Genomic DNA, 20,030 nt, shown 5'->3' on the forward strand with positions numbered 1-20,030 from the left:
GCTACTTTAAAATAAAATGTAATCATACTAATCATCATTTACTTTTTGTACTTAATTATTTCAGTGTAGTCATATTTCACTAAATCAAACAAATAAAGTTCATAACACTAAGTGTGAGTGATTGTGCTTTATGAATTATTTCCATTCTGCCTCTAAAAAAACCAAACCAAAACCATCCCAACTTAACACCCAAATTTAAAAATCTGAGATAAATCTATCAAAAAACCCAAACCATTGAGTTATCAAAACATTAGCAGGAACAAGGTTTCAGAAAGATGCAACAGTGTGATTACATTTTGGATTTTGACATTTTAAAGCCTTTACTTTCATTGATATAAGGTAATTGATTTTTACACCCCTCTTTTTTTTTTCTCACAGCTGAAATCAAATCATCAAGTGTCAGTGATTACCCATGCTTACTCTAAACAGCAGACAACACAAGTTACAGAAACCTGGACCAAAACTACAGTAGTTTACAAAACATAAAACAAGGTTAACAGATACGCCTTCTTTAGGATAATATGCAGGAAGAGTTTTAGGAACTTTATACCAATAGCTCATTTCAGCCTACGCAGTGTTTACTCCTCTCTTTCAGAGGTCCGTGAAATAAAGTGGTAAACATGTTCTCTTCAATATTCACTTCAGTAAGAGTTTAGTTGCAAAAAGATTATAGTTGCATAAATATAAAAACACATGATAAAGCAAAATATTTTTAATTAGTAAGCCAATCATAAATAAGTTTGCCTAAAATTAACAGAAGAAGCAGCTGTGTTCTTTCTACATGGGTACTTTTTTTAGCATGTTTTAATAGTCAACTTCAGTGTCTAGCCTGGGACAAAACAATTCATGACTGAGCACTCAACAGTTCTGCACACTGAGCTAAGTCTGTTTTTTAGTTACATTTTTTACATTTTCTTTACAAATGTAACACTTATGTACATTATATATCTTATTTCTACAACTGATGTACTTTACTGAAACTCTACAACTTTCACAGGGAATTCGCTGAAGTCTTTAGTAAATATGAATCATTCCTTTTGAAAAGAAATTCATATAAACAACCAACATACAGCACTGCCCTTTGACATTTCTATTAAGAATTTGGATCTGGAAGGGCTACTATAATAAATGTAAGAAAAAAGGCTTTACCTAATTGTACATTTCATTAAGAAATATCATCCCACATAGCTACATAAATTCACCAGCTTGCAATAAACAGAGCACCATACCGCTGCACAACTGGAAACATGTATAAACCAATTTAAAGTTTACTAGTGAAACAGCTTTGTCACTCCTAGCACTTTCAGACTGAAGTAAATCTGCCAAACTCTGTTGGAAATGTATGCTTCTTTAGCTGTAAAGCTTCCAAAACAGTGCTGGCCACTGTAGGTTGTGAAGAACAAGCATCCACTTTTGTAACTTTCCACATGCTTCTCTTGGCCCATGCTTCTACCTGAAGTCAGGATTTTTCTTCTATTTATTCCTTGTTCACTTACAGATCTGCTGTTGAATGTTAAGTAAGAATTCATAATATGAGAAAGCTGCTTCTGTCCGATCCTCAATTAAATGCTGAAAAAAATCTGTTTTGGCAGGGTTCTCATCTCTGAAAAAAGAGAGGAAGGCATTTTAGTTCAAACATCAGCCACAATGCCAACCACTGAAAAGCTTCAGTCCTATGTTTAAACATCATTTATCTAAGTAGTAAGAAAGTCATCAAACTCTCTAAAACGTGATCCCTCATCAGGCTCAGTAAACAGTACTCTAAAGACAACAAAAGTAAACTTAAGTATAAACATTTTATAGAATTTAAATTTCTTTAAGTGAGACATGACTTGCAAAGGCTTCCGAATTTGCCTTACGATGTCATAAATCAACTGCTGTCCTAAGGAGCCCAGTAACAATACAATTATTAAACCATCTACGGATTATTAACCTGACTTGAATTTTTTTGTATGTACGTATTGAAGTTATAAAAGCTACCCCAGAAGTCAAACTGGTTAATCCTATTGATCATAAGGATATTTATTGCTTTAGTGTATTTTTAACAATATAAAAATAAGCAACTAATTCCTATCAATAAAACCATTCATAACTAGATTCAAAGGTGATGTCTGTTGCTAAGGGTTTTTAGATAACAGCACTATATCAACCAGAAAGAGCATGGTGTTCAGCTTCTTCTGGGCTGGATATTCCCGCTTTTCATCAGTGTTGATTAGGAATTGTAATACAAGTTGCCAATAATTAGTCAGTAACTAACAGAAATACTTACTTTATTACTTGAAGAACTGGACTTAAAGGTCTACTGTCTCTAAGCCAAGATATAAAGGATCGTGTCCTTTCCGAAGAAAGTGCATCTACCTCAGGAAGCTGCGTCTGGCAGAAGGTAATTGAAAGAAGTAATCATCTTGTATTATCAAAACTATTTAAAAACAGTCGTAACTTGACTCAAGCCACAACTTCTGTTAAGAAATTACCAACCATGGATTACATACACACATTTTTTATTCAGCTTCAAGTACCAAAATTCAGTAATATCTGTTCTGTAGGGAGCAGTAGATCTTTAAATTAAACTCGCTTTTAAGTGTATATGATTTTAGGAAGCAAGCTCATTTAAAAAGTAATCTTTTCAAAATGCTGCTTTTGCCCTTTTCTTGCCTTTATCTCTCCCTGTCAATCAAGTTCCTACACATTTGCATTTTGCATCACTGAGAAGATGTAGAAAACGTGAAGTAGGGAAATCTGAACTGTAAGAAAATGTTGACATAAAGATTATACTTGACTATTTGGTTGGGGAATGAGCTGATAAAAATTAAAAAAGAATTAAAAAACTTGAGCCATTCACCGAGCTAAATATATCAACTCTGAGGCTGTTAATATAACCTTTTAACACAATTCATATGCCATAAAAGGATTGATTACAGATTTAAAAGTAGTTCCACTGTTACCTTTGTAGTAAATGAATGGAGGACAAAATTTAAAAGCAAAGGTAACTTCTGTTTGTTAGTTTTTTTCCTCTCATTTTCATTATAATAAATGCTATACAACCATTGAAAAAAAAAGTTATCATCCTTCCTTTATTCAAGTTCTTCTTGAAAACTCTGTCAACTAATACCACCAGTTGATCAGAGGAGACAGTTTTAAACAGCTAATACAAGCAAAATATAAAATTCTGAACAAGCAGTCCAATTTTATAGCAGTCTTAAAGCTCACCACTCTTAACCTGTTCTTCTAATCACCATTTGTCACTTCCTTTTCCCCTTCACACTATGCAAGCTTTATAAACAGGAGGTATCTTCCTATGTGTTTCTACAACGACTAACACATTTTTGGTACTACCCAAATATACCCACTTGATTCTGAACTTTCCTAGAGTGGCTTAAAAGGATCCATCCTCACCTGCCACTTGTTGACATTTTGGAACCACTACCCACAGAAGAGGGATCTTCTCCTTAACTGCTGCTCTGTTTCGCACATGACTATAGGTACAGGTTACAACATAAAAACCCCTCCGCTAAAACACACATCCAAGGGTCTTTGATATCCTAATAGCTAAAAGCATTTCCTTCTAACATTGACTCAAAGTTTGGAAGCTGAGTAAAATTTAACTCTTACCCCTTACTTACAGGTCTGTCACCTCATACCATAGACCTGGTATCTAATACCAGGTTCAAAGAACACAAGGCTTCTGAAAACCACGTTATCAATAAGACAACGCTAATCTTAACAATTAACACTTCCAAATAGAGAATTTTTGTATTCATTCTATGAAATTCCATCCTATTCTTTCCTTGAAAGCATTTGACAACTTCTGTCTCCTATGAAGTTGGCAAGTGGTTAAAAGGTGCCTAATAATAAAATCCCTAATTCACAGTTACATAATTAAAACCTGAAAACGCAGAAAAGGCAGATTAAATATAGATTCCAATGTAAGCACTACACAGCACGGCTCATTAAAACACCTACCATTTTCTGTGGTACTGATGCATAGTTTGGGTATCCAAGGACATCTTTTATGAAGTTGTTATCACAGTTTTTTCCAATCCAAATGTAAAAAATCTGTAAAAAGTCAGAATTAGTTTTAGTAAAGGCCTTGCATACATTTTAGGGAAAGAGACAAGTGGTGTTGTAATTGGAATAATACCAGAATAATATCTTTCATGCAAATGAATCACTTGCAAGCTCCAGTTGCAATTCACACACACGTCTCTTGATTCGTTATTTCTGTATTTACTTATTAATACATCAGTAGCATTTGGAATAAGATCATTAAACGTAAAAAAATAAATAATATATGGGTAGAATGCAAATACTGAAAGAATGAGGATGCAGGACATATCTATGGAACAGTTAATGCACTAACTTCCCATGTTACCTCCTAAACTGAAAAACCTGGAATTTTATAAAGTGACATCACTGTGTCAGTTACTGCACGCCAATTCCCAATCTAAACAAATCGTAGTGAATCATCAATTATCAAGACACATTATAGTAATAATTTCAGACGTCTGGAGACAGAAGCTAGTTTGACATTCACACTCAGCCCCTGAACTCACACGAGGTCTAAAGCACTTTCTAGACTCCGTTAGAGAACCATAATGTTTTATCACAATAGAATCATAGAATGGTTTGGGTTGGAAGGGACCTCAAAGATCATCTAGTTCCAACCCCACTGCCACAGGCAGGGAAACCCTTCACTACACCAGGTTGCCCAAGTGTTTAAGGCCCAAGGCCCAGCCTGGCCTTAAACACTTCCAGGGATGGGGCATCTACAACTTCTCTGGGCAACCTGGTCCAGTGCCTCACCACCCTCTGAGTGAAAAATTTCTTCCTTATATCTAATTTAAATCTGCCCTCTTTCAGTTTAAAGCCATTGCCCCTTGTCCTATCACTACACGCCCTTGTAAAAAGTCCCTCTCCAGCTTTCCTGTAGGCCCTTTAAGTACTGGAAGGCTGCGATAAGATCACCCCCGAAGCCTTCTCTTCTCCAGGCTGAACAGCAACAGCCCCAACTCTCTCAGCCTACTTACTCAACTACTTAAGTGTTGTTTAGTGCAATTTCTACGAATACCTTAAACTGTATCTACAGATTTTGTTCACTCCACACAATTGTCTCACTCTTGCAACTCTTCCAGCAGACAAGCCACAAATCGTTAAAACTACTTATATTTGTGCATAACTGGAAGGTTCCTGCATCAACGAGAAGTGCTTTGTTTGAGAGACTGTGGTACATACAATTTAATAACTGTTAAGAGAAATTTTGGAAAATGGAAATCCACTATTTCCAGAAAAAAAAACACAAACAAACTTCATGTGAACACTTGGTATATTCTGATCAGTCTAGCATGAAAAAAATTAACCTCTGAAGCCTTAACATGCAACCTCTAAGATACTCCCTTGATCTAAATATGAAAGCCTTTCACTGGAACATAGATTACTGCCAGGTTACCTGGAAGGCTGATTCACTACATTGTTATTGTTGAGACCAGACTGCTTTTAATAATTCAGCATGCATTGCTTAAAAAAAAAAAAAAAAGTGTGTGAAACTGGTAACTTACTGAACCACAGTCCATAAGAAAAGCTCCTTCTCTTGTCAACTTCTCTGCAGACAACTTCTGAAGAGGTGGCTGAGGAACGACTCTGTCATTTACATGTATTGTACTCTGTAACAAAAAACAATACTTGATTACACTAGAATATAAATACATCCTATTTTTTCTCTTAACCAGGTAAAACAAAACAGGAAAAACCACTGTTACTCTCCAGCAAAATTTTGAGGATTCTCATGTAACAAAATGCCATGATAGGTCTAAAAAGATTATGTACCTCAAACAATTTGAGAATGTTACTTAACCTGAAGGCTACTTTATGACTTAAAAGAATGATGCAAGTTCATTTAAGTTGTGTTTGTAACATTTCTCATGCTATAGATGCCAAACTTACGAAAGAATTCTAGTGTTTACACTTAATTTTAGACAAACAATCTCAGATTTTTTTTCATTGCATTCAACTTCATTAGAAACATTGCAAGAGCAGAAACACATCAAATTCTACTCCTTTAAGGGTTCCCTATTTTACTGCATTCAGATAACAGAAAGTTCCTTGATTTAACATGCTGCCTGAGGCCATACAGGGGTTTATCCACAGAGCACTATGACTGACCTGATTAAACAATGTGGCTGTTAGCAATGACATTATTAAACAATATTCCCCCCACCTTCCTCCCCAGCAATAAAAACAAAAAAAAACCTCAAACCCCATATTTTCAGATTAAAGCTGCTTCCCTATCCAATACAAAAATAGGCTGAACATCTATTAAAAATTTGTGAAGCATTCTGCAAGTAACACAGGGAAAAAATGGTCTAGACACTGAGCACAACTCCACAAAGTTTAAAAGATTATTAAAAACCACTATTTTAAAGACTTCATATTATAATGCGGTATATTAGAAGCTTTTTCAGATTTACACACTATGATGAAAATCAAACTACTGCATTCCACTTCAGAAAGTTCCAGGCTTTACTCAATGCTCTCAAGAATCAAGTGTTAAGAGAAAACCAGCAAAAACATTTAAAAAAAATATTCTGCAATATGTATCATAATATTTTCTAAAGAAACAAGAAATTTAAGAACAGCCTCTGTCACAATTACTTTAAACTGAATTAGCACTCTTACATGATTTACAATGTGGTTTGTCAATTAATTTCAGCAGGTCAAATAAGCTCTGTTTTCTGTATCATTCGACTAGAAATAACTGATCTGAAATATTTTGCTAATAAAGCTGGATCTCCCACAGATACTGCTGGTTCTTTACAGCACTCACACACTGAATATAGTGTTTCAGCATAAGTTCCACAAAAAACAAGGTTAGTTAAGAAGTGGGCTTCTCAAATACTGAGGTGGGGGAAGTAAAAAAAGACTAACTAATCAATTCCACTGAAGAATATGGAATTTAGACTCACATATGTGAGTCTATGAAATTCTCAAAGAAACTGTGAGACTATAAATAGCTCACAGATTGTGCTGAACAATATCAACTGCCAGAGAAACTACTCAAGTCACCATATAATCTTGTATGGCACTGAAACTCCTACATATACTTTTCCAAAGCTAGTCACTAACAAGTTCATGAAAACTTACCTGAAAACAAGTTCATGAAAAACAACTTATTTTTGCAAATACAACTAACTTTGTCCTTAAATAAAATACCATCTTACTTTTTACTACTAAAATGATGCCTCCATTTCCTAGGCTATCTCTGTGAAAGGTGAACTAATAAAACCTGGTTTTGTACATGAAGTACTTCCTCAGTCTGTCTGATCATCACCATTTAGTAGCACAATTCTGTTCCATCCACATCAGTGTGAGAAACCACTGAAAGTTTGTTATTGCAAGCAATTTTAACCAGTTTCAGTATACAAATCCTAGAATCCTCCAAATCTACTTCATCCATTTCCCCCAGACAGTTCTAAAACACAAAACCACACTGGAGATGTTTGTAATGCATACAGTCTTCTTGGCTTTCTTTGTATAACAGAAAACCACAGAATTATTACGGTCACTGAAACAAGGTGAAGTAAAACACCACAGTTCTGTTCATAACACAGTACTGTAATTCCAACTTAAAACTTGAAACAAAATGTTGTCTTTATTTTTTTTAAATAACTTACGGAAAATGCTCAGTTTATATTACAGTAACAACTTTAAGTACATTGTTGAAGCACATCAGGTTTAACAGACCATTAAAACTAGAAAATGTTATAAAACTGGCTTCATACATTACCTCATTAATCAACTTGTCTATTCTGTACAAGTTGGGATGTATCATTTTCATCAAATGGACAAGAGGCTGGCTCTTCATCTGGCACATTGCATACACACGATCATCCAAGCGTGTACTTGTGCCTGTTCTAAATGCTTTCTGTAAGAGAACAGTGTTGTTACTCACACAAATCCTCTATTTTATGTCACATCTAAACTGCGTACTGCACATTTTTTTGAAAATGTCAAGCAAAAATAGCAAAGCTTTTGTAAAGAAATATTTTATTGAGACACATTAGAATCTTAATCAAATACAACCTGAAAGCAACACCTTTTAAAACATAATCCATTCTCCCTCCTTATTGATGAAGGAGAATTAAAAAAAAAAAATTCTCTCACTTTGTGTAAAATTTGTATGTGACTGGGCCAGCATTTCTCCTTTTTATTCTTGACAAATGTTACTGGCCCGTGAAACTCACTGATGCAAGATATCATGGGAAGATACGAGCCTAGCAGACTTCAGAAACGTTACTTCCGTGGATAAGTCACTCTGATACTCTGATTTTTTATTAGTAAGAATTAAATGTGAAGGAAAGGCTTTAGAAAGGAAATATACTTTCATGTTTTCTAGCAGAAACTAGGCTCTCATAGGATAACATTTATGTTGTAACTCTCTTCCCTACCACATTCTTCAATCTCCTTTAGAAGCAATCGGCAAACGATCGCTGTTAGAAGCAAGACAACGGAGTAAGCACCATATTCTGATTCAGTGGAGAATATTCCTATAATCAAAATTCATATTCACTTCTACAGCAAAACGAAGCGTATCGGTCCTCTTCTCTTTTGCTGCCACAAGCAGCAGTTTGGGTTTCGGTTTCTCTATATCTCAAGCTTTTTTTATTATTGTCAACAAAGATAATAATAATAATTAAAAAAAACACCCAAAGAACTTATTTTCTCAGCCACTCTCACTTCTGTCTTTCACATGGATCGTCTTGATAATAAATGGTCTGTTTTTTCCCTACCATTAACTGCATTACTTATGCAAGTACCAAAGAAAGACGGAAGAAATCACTGAGCCAAAGAAAACAAGTTATTATGACTGGATTTCTTAATAAACTTACATAAAGGTTTATTCACGATAAGAAAACAAAGAACTGTCAGCCATGAAAATCTTAAAGCTATGAGACTTATTGATAACAAAACCTTGCAATAAGTTCTCTTTTCATTTTTAAGTATGATGTTTGGTAATACAAACAAAAACATTAAAAAAAGTAAATGAAACAGTACTAACGTCTTCTCTGTGAACTTTAGTTTCTGTAACAGATTTCATTATATCTCCATGGAAACTCATTTTCCTTCCTGGTACTTTAAAGGACAAAGTTCATGCACTGAAAAATATTTGACTTGTTCTTTCTTCATCAAATTGAAGAAGTACTAATGAGCGGCTTCCAACAATCTTTATGGGAAACATCAATTAGCTGCCAAAATCTGAGAAATGCTAATTGTCACTATATATATTTCTTTTTTCATTGTGCACCAAAATAAGACAACATATAAAAAATTCAAAATCAAGTAAACCAATAAACTGTTCAGGTACTCATCACTTAAAATAGGCTAATATAGTCATCATCTATGTGAAAGTCCTGTAAGCTCAAAAAGGATAACCCAATTTTCATAATTTTAGAAAAGTGCAGACATTGCTTGACCTAGAGCTGAAGAATTCCTTAAACGGAACAATGAGTTCAATATCAAACACTAATCCACTAGATTATACACACCTGTTTGAGAAGGGCCAGAACATACAGTGGAAACAGCTTGAGGGAATTTGGTGCCACCAGCGTGGACTGCTGCAGATTGGAGGCAGTTGACATGTATGCTGCCAAGGAGTCTACCACAGCATTAACTAAGGCATCTCTTGCGTCTGCAAGACTGGATGAAACTGAGCGATCCACAGCTGTTGGGTTAGAAGGACACAAGAAGTTAGCAGAGTGGGCCTCATTCATTCCCCTGAATTTCGAAAATATTATCTGTGCTTTTTTGTGATATTTTAAGACTTGTTTTTTTTTTGAAAAAACCACACCTGTGGTCCCAACCTTTTAAAGGAGTAATTAAGATGATTGCCCATACAGAAACTCACTTTCATGATGCTTAAAAAATAAAGCGTGGCTGATCTCTGCTCCCTAGTTCCTACTCTTGGAGTATTTTTTAAAAAATTATTTAAAGCTGTGGTATATACTTGAGACTAAATATAAATCCTGTTTTAAACCTTATACAAATAACTTAGCTATTGATGAAACTTTCTGCTGCCCTACCTCCAAAATAAGATTTGCAGCAATTATTTTTGATTTTTTTTTTTTGCCACAAGAAATTTCTTCCACTATTTCAGTGGAATAATTATGATTAGTGTAAATGAAGCTTCATCTTTGCTGAGAAAGGGCTGCAAACCCTTGCTTGGAGGAAGCCACCTGCTGGACAACGCACATTTAAGACGAGATACAGAAGTGCTATTTATTTCTTCTAATTTATTTGACTATTAATACACAACATCGCATATACTAAAATGCTGCACAAAGCCATACACATTTGACAGCAGAGATCAGCCTATGAAACAGCTATTTATGACTCATAGTAGAGGTCAAGTAAGAATTCTTAACCCAGCAATGACAGGATAGAGGCACAGAAAACTAATGCGTATCTTGGATACACTGTTGTCAGAAGTTCCCTTTTAGCCTCCAGCAACTCACTAAACTGAATCAGTCTGTTTTGTAAGTAATCCTAGAACACTAAAGCCTGAGGTAACAACCATGATGATGATGGTGATACAAAAACAAGAGTTTTGATCTAAGCGTGTTATTATTCTTTGTCCTTTAATGAACTCCAGAGAACAACGTAAGAAGGCTCCTTTTAAAAGACTGAAGTCAACTAAGTATTCAGACTCAGGAATATTTCAGTTAATAGTTTTACTTTAACTGATTTTGTCATCTTTTTTATTCTCGGGCTTCAGTGTAGAATCATAGAATCGTTAGGGCTGGAAGGGACCTTCAAAGGTCATCTAGTCCAACCCCCCTGCAAGGAACAGGGATATCTCCAACTAGATCAGGTTGCTCAGGGCCTCGTCCAACCGGGCCTTGAACGTCTCCAGGGATGGAGCATCCACCACCTCTCTGGGCAACCTGTTCCAGTGTTCTACAACTCTCATGGTAAAAAATTTTTTCCTAATATCCAACCTGAATCTACCTCCCTCTATTTTAAAACCATTACCCCTTGTCCTATCACAACTGGCCCTCCTGAACAGCCTCTCCCCATCTTTCTTGTAGGCCCCCTTGAGGTACTGGAAGACCGCTATAAGGTCACCCCGGAGCCTCCTCTTCTCCAGGCTGAACAGCCCCAACTCTTTCAGCCTGTCCTCATAGGAAAGGTGCTCTGCTCCAACCTTTTTCTACAATATCCAGGCTTCATTCACCACTTCATTTAAACGGCTGGCAAAGTTAAGAACATACAAAAAGAGGTACAAGTTCTCCTGGTCTGTACTCACCCATGTTGGCTAAGAGGCATACAACTGCTTGTACATCCGCTCCTGCATATACATCAGCGAGTGAACTTACTACAGGCAAGCAAAGTGTGTGCACTCGAATTCGACGTTCACCTAGTAACAATAAGTAGAAACCATTACACAGCACCTCCCAGCAGAGGTATACAAATTCAGTCATTACAGCGTATCTCCTCTCATCTAAGGTGCATCCATCTTGTAAAAACACACCAGTCAGAAAATTGCTGTAACGCCATATCCCATTCTTGTCAACCCATTAAAATTCTGTAGCGCTCTAAAGCATTCAACTCAGGAATCAGCACAAGCTCGTAACGCAAACTAGCTTATAACATCCAAAGTGTCTTGATCCTACAAATGAAGTACATTGATTTTCATCCCAAAATTTTGTGGCACCTTCCACAATAGAAGGTAGTTGCTATTCTTTATGTCCACCCAGTGTACTAGCAACTCGCTCAATCCATCACGCGTCAGTGCGCCTGGACAAAGCGTGTGCCAAACATGTTATTGCAACAGTATGCCTTGTAAGTAAAGGAATTTTGCTGAATCAACTCTATCTAAGATGGAGACAGATTGCATTTTGCTATCAAAATAGGATTTATAGAGATTTACATTAAGTGATTAACTGCCAAGTAGCTTTGACAAGATTCTCTTCGGGTATACAGAACACCACAAGGCTGTGGAACTAACTACATAAATGCTATGTTACAAAAAGAAACAAAAAGCCCCATGGTCAATTCATTTGAATTTATTTACCTTTGCTGGAAGTATACAAAAGAGCTGTTTGAAAACAAACCAAAGACGTGTCAGTCAGACTTTCCTCGATGGACATTTGTACCGCAAATCCAGCATCAGGATTGACATTGGCAAGGGACAATAAATCAGTAGATCGTACAAAAAAGTTCCCATGAAAAGTGTGTATTGAAAGACCTAGAAGCAGGTTAAGTGATTCAGAGAGGTTAAAACAGCATGAAAAACTCCTGTCAATAATTAAAATCCACAGCCCTCAAGCTATGTTTAAGAAAATAGGAAAAACACTTATTCTAACTATCATGCAGAATCAATTATGTGACTTGTCAGACACTTCAGCATGATCCTGTAGATTCACATTCAATCCTGAACACTCCAAGCTGAATGATGCTCTTACACTACAGACGTCGATTTAGTTGAAGTGAGATGGTGCCACCTTAGGCGAAAACCGAAACAAAACCCCCAGATATCCAAACGGCAAAAGCTAACGTAACTTACAGAACAGCAGGCGACTACCTTACTCTCCAGTGAAAGAGAAATAACCTGGAATCTCATGTTGCTAAAGACTAAGCACACTCAAAATGATAGTTAACATGCTTCCATCAACTTTTCCGTATGAACCAGTACTTAAAACACACCTTTTGTACATCTTATGCGCATAACTGCTTCAAATCCGATCTTTCTTGTAAGGTATCTTTTAAGGTCTTTTTGCAACTTCTCGGCCTGAGCGGGATTATGGCTACGATGGAAAGATGGATAGTAATAGATGCATCCAGCAGAGTACTTGGACATGCAAGCTGTGAAGGAGGAAAAGATATGGTTAAGAGGTAAATCCATAACATGAAGTCAGGACACGAAAGTTGTGCCCTACCTTCTGCAAGTCACATCTATGTTCATCTTTTTGCTGGTATGACCCACGTCCATTAAGACAATGAGAACTGGTCCAGACTCAGACCACTGAAGACAGTGATGAGTCACTCCAACACACAATTATCTAATTACACACTTACTTCAAAAAGCACGTTACCTTTGGCAGCTAAGAAGAGTGCGTGTAGAAATATTTAATGGTGCAGAAGCAAAATTAAGTGTGTACGCAGAGACTAATCTTGATTTAATACTGAAAGATGAGAATTCTGTTCTACCCCTATTATTAAACTTTATTCATTCCTTGCCATCTGGTTGTTTCCTGTTCTTGAGCACAAGAGTTATCTTCTCATTTAAAACTGTGAAATCCCAGAATAAATTGTCCAATACCACCAATCCAATACTCCTGTTCTTTACTGCTATGAACTTAAAAGTCAATTCATTTGCAGCATTAGCGGCATTTACAAAAGTGCAAAAAGATGTACACAATTTCAGAATTCCTGAAGTAGTCTGTGCTTCTGAAGAAAGAGAACAGTGTGGAAAGAGTAAACGCATACATTAGGTACTCCTTACCAAGAGAAGCTAGATCAGAATATTGTGAACTTAAGAGAAACAAATCCACAGCAGTTTGCTGGCCTGAGCAGTCCAGTGCCAACTTCTTATAAAAATCCGTTGCTGGACCAAGATGTTGGACCACCTTTGGTGAACAAATTATACAGGAAAGAGTTAAGACAATGACCATCCTCTCTTAAGACTTCATGGAATAAAAGACATACTATTCTGTAGCAAAGTATCATAAGGAAGTTTCCTTTAAGCAGTAATTTATAGCCACTTCCACCTGCAGAAATTATTTTCCTTATGCTCCATATTCTTTTAGTCTGTATTTACAAGCAATTATGATCCTACTGTCAAGGAAGTTTATATACAAAGTATGCAAAACAAGGAAGTTCTCATACAAATTAATACTCCTGTAACTATGTAATAACACTTATTGGATGCTGTAAACTGTAAGGCTATAAAAATAGCAAGAAATCATGTTTTAGGTCTATAACTTAATATGTCCACGCTTTGGTTCAAAACCCAGGTTGATACTAACCGAGTCAGAGATATTCCCAGCTTCTTTTGCTTGCCAAGAAAAGGTATGGACCAAAGGCCCAAAACACAGCTTATGCACTTTGAAATAAGTAACACCACACATACATGCATAAATTAGTGATCTTAAATGCACACAGACTTGGAATAATTAAAGTTTAGTGAATTGCTATAAACAAAAATCTAGAGTTAATCCGCAGAACTATGCAAGTCAGAAAAACATAGCCAGTCCCTAGTCTTGTAAGATGAATATTCAAGGAAGTTTTTGTACCTTTGTGCTCGACCTTTGATTGGGATCTTCTCTGGAATGCAAAAGCCCTGCTCCCAGAGATGGCAACTGAGTCTGAAATACCGATATCCGCCCGCCCGTTGGAGACATCAGTTTAAAGGCAGCCTGAAGAGCAGGGCCCAACGCGCTGTGTGTTTCCCTGGTGTTGGTGAACATGTTTGGTAACGCATTCAATAGATCCTTTATCAGCTGCAGAACAGATGGAAAAGTGTTGAGACTCTGCAAGCTTGAGATTTTCTGCAGTTTCTAAAAAGCTGTGTTGCCATAACTGAAGCAGAACAATCAGCACCGAGTGTTTCTGCTTAGTTTCAACACACTGAGGAAAACAAAGTCGTAATTTTAAAAACTATGATGCAAACAAACAACATGTGATACTTCTATAATTAAAAAGTAGCATTAGAATTACATATCATGAAGAAAGCCTTGAATTCAAAGTTTAAAAGGAACCTCTGTTTTCAATATTCAACTCTTTAAATTTAATGATATGTTTTGAGCAATCATACCTCTTTGCTTTCATGGAGATTTACAAGTAAACTATCTGGTGTAGGTAAGAAAATATCTGTAGCGAGAATGGAAAAAAGTATTTTATTAAAGAAAAAAATACCATCAAAATAGAATAAAACATTTAACTGCTCACTGCTACACACACCATGAAACGCGGTCTACTTTTCTGATACATATATTAAGAGAATAATACAATCTATACAAAAGTTTCTTTTATTCAAAGAAAAATCTACATTTAAATTTCACTTTTTAAATCCCACCTATTCTGTAATAAGTGTAAGATTATTTTTTAAAAAATGTATTCCCTAAACATTCAATAAAATTGACCTAATACCAGAATATTTGAGAGTTTCTAACCTTTCTTCTGGGGGAAAAAAAATAGCTTCTCAAGAATTAAGTTTACATTTTCTTTTTACTTACCATCAATATCTGAGACAATCAGCATCTGAGGCTGAGATAAACCTTCTTGTAAGTTGTAAAACTGAACAGTGCTGTCAAACGTTATGAACCCTATTCTTGTTCTTGAGTCTCCAGGCAGCCTGAAGCATTAAAAAATAAACTATTAAGCCCTAAATTTCTCTCTCAAGACACATACATACACACAGCTCCTGCTGACGTTAGCAGAATCCCAACTCATGCACACAGGGGTGAAGGGAGAAAAGAAAGCAGATCTGAAACATGAACACAAGTAATATTTCTTCAGTGTTTTCTGAAAAGCTGGGATAACGATACAGTTCACAAGACTAAGTGTTACAGATAAGCAGTCACTCATCTAGCGATGTTTTGTTCCAAGAGGGAGCTTAGTACATCAGAACATTACACTGACACATGAAAGAAGGCAGCCTTCTCAGTTCTTCAATGGAAAAATAGAACATTCTGCTCTTTCATAATTTAAAAACTCCATTTACTAAAGTAATTACAGAGGACTTACAGCTCTAAACCAAAACCCAATGTCTCTACAATGCAACACACTTATTTCTCGTGTGGACCATATTCCTATGTGTGGCATTAAACACAAAATTAAAACTAAACAAGATTTCTCAAATAAAATACAAAACATCAGCAAGTGCTGAAAACCGTGACGGTCACCAAAAGCAACACAGGCAAATACTGTTTTTACCACCTGGGTATATAAATTAACTGTATGTACTGATTTTCCTACAGACTTTGCATGGTATTTTATCAATTTTCCTAAAATTATTTAGCATGTTTCTGACAAAGTACCTGTAAAGATCTGAATAAAGAAAAACTAAACCAATAAAGGTAAGTGAAGAATTTTCTTGTACATGTCGGTGTCTTTATCAGAAATTAAAATCAAGTTTCATGAGAAAAACTCGTAGAAAACAATTATCAGAGTGAGGCTTCCACAGGATGCAAATTGATTTTCAAAAGACATGAACATAGTGAAGTTTATCAACCCTCCCTCAAAAAGCACCACCAACAATCCCCCACATGCTGTTCCAGTGCAAAAATGAGAACAGACAGAAAGCAGCACAGGTAGATCTAGGTAACTGATCCGAAAAAACCAAACTGGCAACACCATTCACCCAGGCAGTCTCAACACTGGTGGTTACAACACTCCAGTACGCAGCACCTCAGCTGTTTCAGTGCAAGAATCAGCCAATTTAATCTCTGTAATTTGGTTATTTTTGTTGGTCTTGGCAGGGGGGAAGAGCAGATTTTGTAAATGTTTGTACCAATGACATGTTGTTAGAAGTTACCGCTAAACACACTTTGAAGATAAATTAAGTAAATTATTTGTAGATCCACCTTTACTCACATTCAGGGAAGACAGCTCTCATCATGTAAATGGCTTCAACGGCTGTTTTTTTTTTGAGCATTGTTTTTTCTGCTTGGTTGGTGGTTTGTTTTTTTGTTTTGTTTTTGTTTTGTTTTTTAGACATGTAAGTTACATTTCAGAATCTCATGCAACAGAACTTCTGTCCTTCAGGGACACAATGTTTTAACACTATATACAAGTTTTCCACAAAATTTTAGGTCAGTATCATTCATAATAACATGTTAGCTAATTGGAGAAGGTTATTTATATTCTTACTTGTCTAGGTTTTCCAGCAATGACTGGCAGAGTATTGTCAAATATCCAGCCTCCACTGCATTATGAGACACATCTAAAACAAATAAATATACCGCAGGCTGAGGAGGACGAAGCTACGAAGTAAAAAAAATAAAAACAAAAAAAAGTTCAAAAATCATATTTAAAGAAATGTTAAAAACGATTAGTCATAAGAAAGGGAAGTGGGAGAAGGGAATACTTACAGAAATGCAAGGTATACATTATGCAATAAAACTGATTCATGGAGTCATGTGGCTAGACTTAACCACAATGGCTAGTGGTTCACACCACCTATTTGTGGTGAGCATATAACGTTACACTTCAGAACAGAAATTGGGTATTTCGGTATCTCCTTCCAACAGTCAACTCAAACGTGGCTTTCTGATGCCAGATATGGCATTCACTTTTCAAAAACCCCACTGTTCTCTCAGGATACGGAGAATGCAACCCATTAAATGGAGATACAATATTCCACCCGCATCCTTTTCCCAACCATGTGACAAGCTGCGTTTATTCATTGCCAAACGTCTTGGCCACAGTGTTTCAATTCAAAGACAGGTGAACAATTTATTTTTGCTACTGTTAATAAAGTCACTAGGAACGGGGCCTTTTCCCAGGCCCTGTTTATCTTTCTTGAAGACAAGACTACTATCACAGCAATTGTAGGTTGACTCCTAGTTAGAATTGTTTCTGTCACAATTTCTAACCAAAAATTTGAACCAAACTTAATTATCTCATTATTTCGTTACTGGTCTTTGAAAACCTGTTCAAAATGAGGGAGAAACCTAGAAACCACATTGCAACGGACTCAAACCAGACTACGTCATATTAAAATACACTGGACCATCATATACATTACAATTTCCTTTAATTGACAAGCCTCTCAGTATCTACTTTTGCCAAAATTCAAAATAAAAATCAATTTTAACTATTCTTTGGTGTTAAGAGGACCTTCACAGGAAGATTAATACACTCCATTGGAGCAAAATGAAACAGTAATTTCAAACACATTTATATTAACACACAATTGTTGTTGAAATTCTCATGAAAGCTTTTTTTACCATATAGTCGGAGGAAGCAATGAATTCCACTGTAGAATTTTGGACCTCTGGCCGTTTGTGAGGCTCTCCATAAGATCGTGTCAGAGGATTATACATAAATTCTTCAGGAACTATAAAAAAAAAAAAATTTTTCCACAAAAAGAAGTTTATATATCTGTCAGCAAATAGAAACCATTATGGCAGCTACAAGTAAAGTAATGCAGACGTATTTCAATTATCACTAGCAACAGATAAAAAAGTCACACTAAGGATATGTAAAACAAAGGAACATTTCCAACGGAGCATTTCACAACAAGAAGCTTCAATCTATATTGTTTCTCATAGCCTCTGGCCTGCATTGCAAACAGTATTAGCTGTCATCATGTTTCCATTTGCATGTTGCAGCAGCAGTCAATGAAGTAAGTTGATGTCATTATACAAGTAATCAGGATGACGTGATTACATTTTCTTAGTATCCCAGAAAATTGCAAAACAACCTTTTGCTTCAGAAAACGCACAGCACATCTGACTTATGATCCATGGATTTTAAAAGACATCATAAGAACACTGCCATTTTAATCTACATTTTAATCTGAAACATCCTGTGGACTGATATGATGCAAATACTTGAAAGAGACTCTACAAATGCAAGCACCTCCTGCTACAAAAACTTACCATCATTAACTCTGTAGCACAGATTGCATTTCCACCTCCTTTGATCAATGAAAGAAACAAAAGGGTTGATATACGTCCTGCAGGATCTGCACCTCACTATCGTGCTTGATGTTATTACTGGCAATTGCTAAAAAGAAATAATGGAAAGCTGTAACAAAGGTATAAAATACATTTTATGGAGAACATTACTATGCAGTACAGTGTATAAAAGTTTCATAAGACTAGGTATTCTATCATGTTCCCTTTTATCTTTTTAGCTCATTTTCATATTGACTAATAACAATGCCTATTAAAAATATCTTCCCCTTTAAAATCAGAAGAAATAATATTAATTACCGTCTTAATCCAATCTCGCAAATTAAAGATACAATAAGATTTTTAATGGAATTACTTTATAGTTACAGTAACACAGCTACTATGGTAAAAGCAATTACGAAAGACAGGACAACTTTGGGTGACTAAATATGATAGACAGCAAATCTTACACAAAACCCACACATGACATAAAAAAGTCATACTAGACAGTTATTCACCTCTTTACACAAATACAAATTAGATGAACAGGAGTGCTTAACAGTTACGAACACAGCTCCTATCTTACACTATGCAAACCTTCTACTGACAATGTTTATCATGTCAGTAATACACTCAACATGAGCACCCCTTTCCGGAGGGCACTGCAAACGCCTTCCCAAGAGATGTCTGACAGTTCCAAGCCCAACACACAGAGCAGTAATTCAGAGCTTCAGAGTACCACAGGCAAGCAAAGACTTCCAACAACAAGGAAAAATTTTTGAAGGACTTGTCCAAAGCTTTCCCCTTATGAATTTCAATGAAGCATCGATTTCAAGGCTTTTTTCCTCCCTCCTCCTCTAAGTCTCAAACTTTTTTTTGCTACTTCTGCTAAATTCAGGGCTTATAGTTCATTATATTTTATTGTTTGAACAAAAATAGGACAAATGCATGTATTAAATATACATACTAAAAAAAAAGTAAGCTACTTACCGTTAGGTCCCTGAAGGGATGTAGCAACAAACCCAAAGGAAGTTTGGCTTTGTTCAACAAAGCCTGTGTCTGTGGAATATTTGTGAGCGTACATCGAAATGAGCTGAAAGGAAATAAAAACATTACCTTGAAAATGAAATACTAAAAGACATTAAAAGCATTGTCTTAACATCTGATTTAAAGAATTTTGAAATTTAAGAAATCCTATGTGTTACAAAGTAGATTTAATAAACAAAATTAATGCATCAAGAGATTTAAAAAGCCTCTTATTTAAAGAAACAAACAAAATACTCCCCTGCTCCCCAGTGTAGTAGTTCAGCAATGCAAGTATAACAAAACAAACTGGCAGTAGAGAGATAAAACTGCTTTAGGTACAACGCTCAGTGTAAAATGGTGTATTTTTCATTCATTATAAAGGCTTTTTGGGTG

The 20,030-nt window shown here is 35.8% G+C and overlaps 1 protein-coding gene across 2 annotated transcripts in view; it reads right to left on the minus strand.

Annotated features, from left to right (window-relative positions):
- Nucleotides 1-294: 294 nt before the first annotated feature.
- Nucleotides 295-20,030, minus strand: part of SEC24B (SEC24 homolog B, COPII component) — a 48,730-nt gene continuing 28,994 nt past the window's right edge. For both annotated transcript variants that reach the window (XM_086611441.1, XM_086611440.1), the window contains 17 exons: nucleotides 19,602-19,704; nucleotides 18,597-18,723; nucleotides 17,943-18,052; nucleotides 16,864-16,976; nucleotides 15,228-15,346; nucleotides 14,807-14,862; nucleotides 14,286-14,492; nucleotides 13,496-13,619; nucleotides 12,697-12,855; nucleotides 12,065-12,238; nucleotides 11,297-11,407; nucleotides 9,540-9,715; nucleotides 7,781-7,918; nucleotides 5,556-5,660; nucleotides 3,964-4,056; nucleotides 2,270-2,373; nucleotides 295-1,603 (listed from right to left, as the gene is read on the minus strand). In XM_086611441.1, the coding sequence (XP_086467567.1) occupies nucleotides 1,489-1,603; nucleotides 2,270-2,373; nucleotides 3,964-4,056; nucleotides 5,556-5,660; nucleotides 7,781-7,918; nucleotides 9,540-9,715; nucleotides 11,297-11,407; nucleotides 12,065-12,238; nucleotides 12,697-12,855; nucleotides 13,496-13,619; nucleotides 14,286-14,492; nucleotides 14,807-14,862; nucleotides 15,228-15,346; nucleotides 16,864-16,976; nucleotides 17,943-18,052; nucleotides 18,597-18,723; nucleotides 19,602-19,704 (2,134 nt within the window). In that variant the 3' untranslated portion in view covers nucleotides 295-1,488. The remainder of the gene's footprint in view (nucleotides 1,604-2,269; nucleotides 2,374-3,963; nucleotides 4,057-5,555; nucleotides 5,661-7,780; nucleotides 7,919-9,539; nucleotides 9,716-11,296; nucleotides 11,408-12,064; nucleotides 12,239-12,696; nucleotides 12,856-13,495; nucleotides 13,620-14,285; nucleotides 14,493-14,806; nucleotides 14,863-15,227; nucleotides 15,347-16,863; nucleotides 16,977-17,942; nucleotides 18,053-18,596; nucleotides 18,724-19,601; nucleotides 19,705-20,030) is intronic.

The sequence above is a fragment of the Tauraco erythrolophus genome, chromosome 5 (genome assembly GCF_009769465.1).
Source record: "Tauraco erythrolophus isolate bTauEry1 chromosome 5, bTauEry1.pri, whole genome shotgun sequence".
Taxonomy (NCBI): domain Eukaryota; kingdom Metazoa; phylum Chordata; class Aves; order Musophagiformes; family Musophagidae; genus Tauraco; species Tauraco erythrolophus.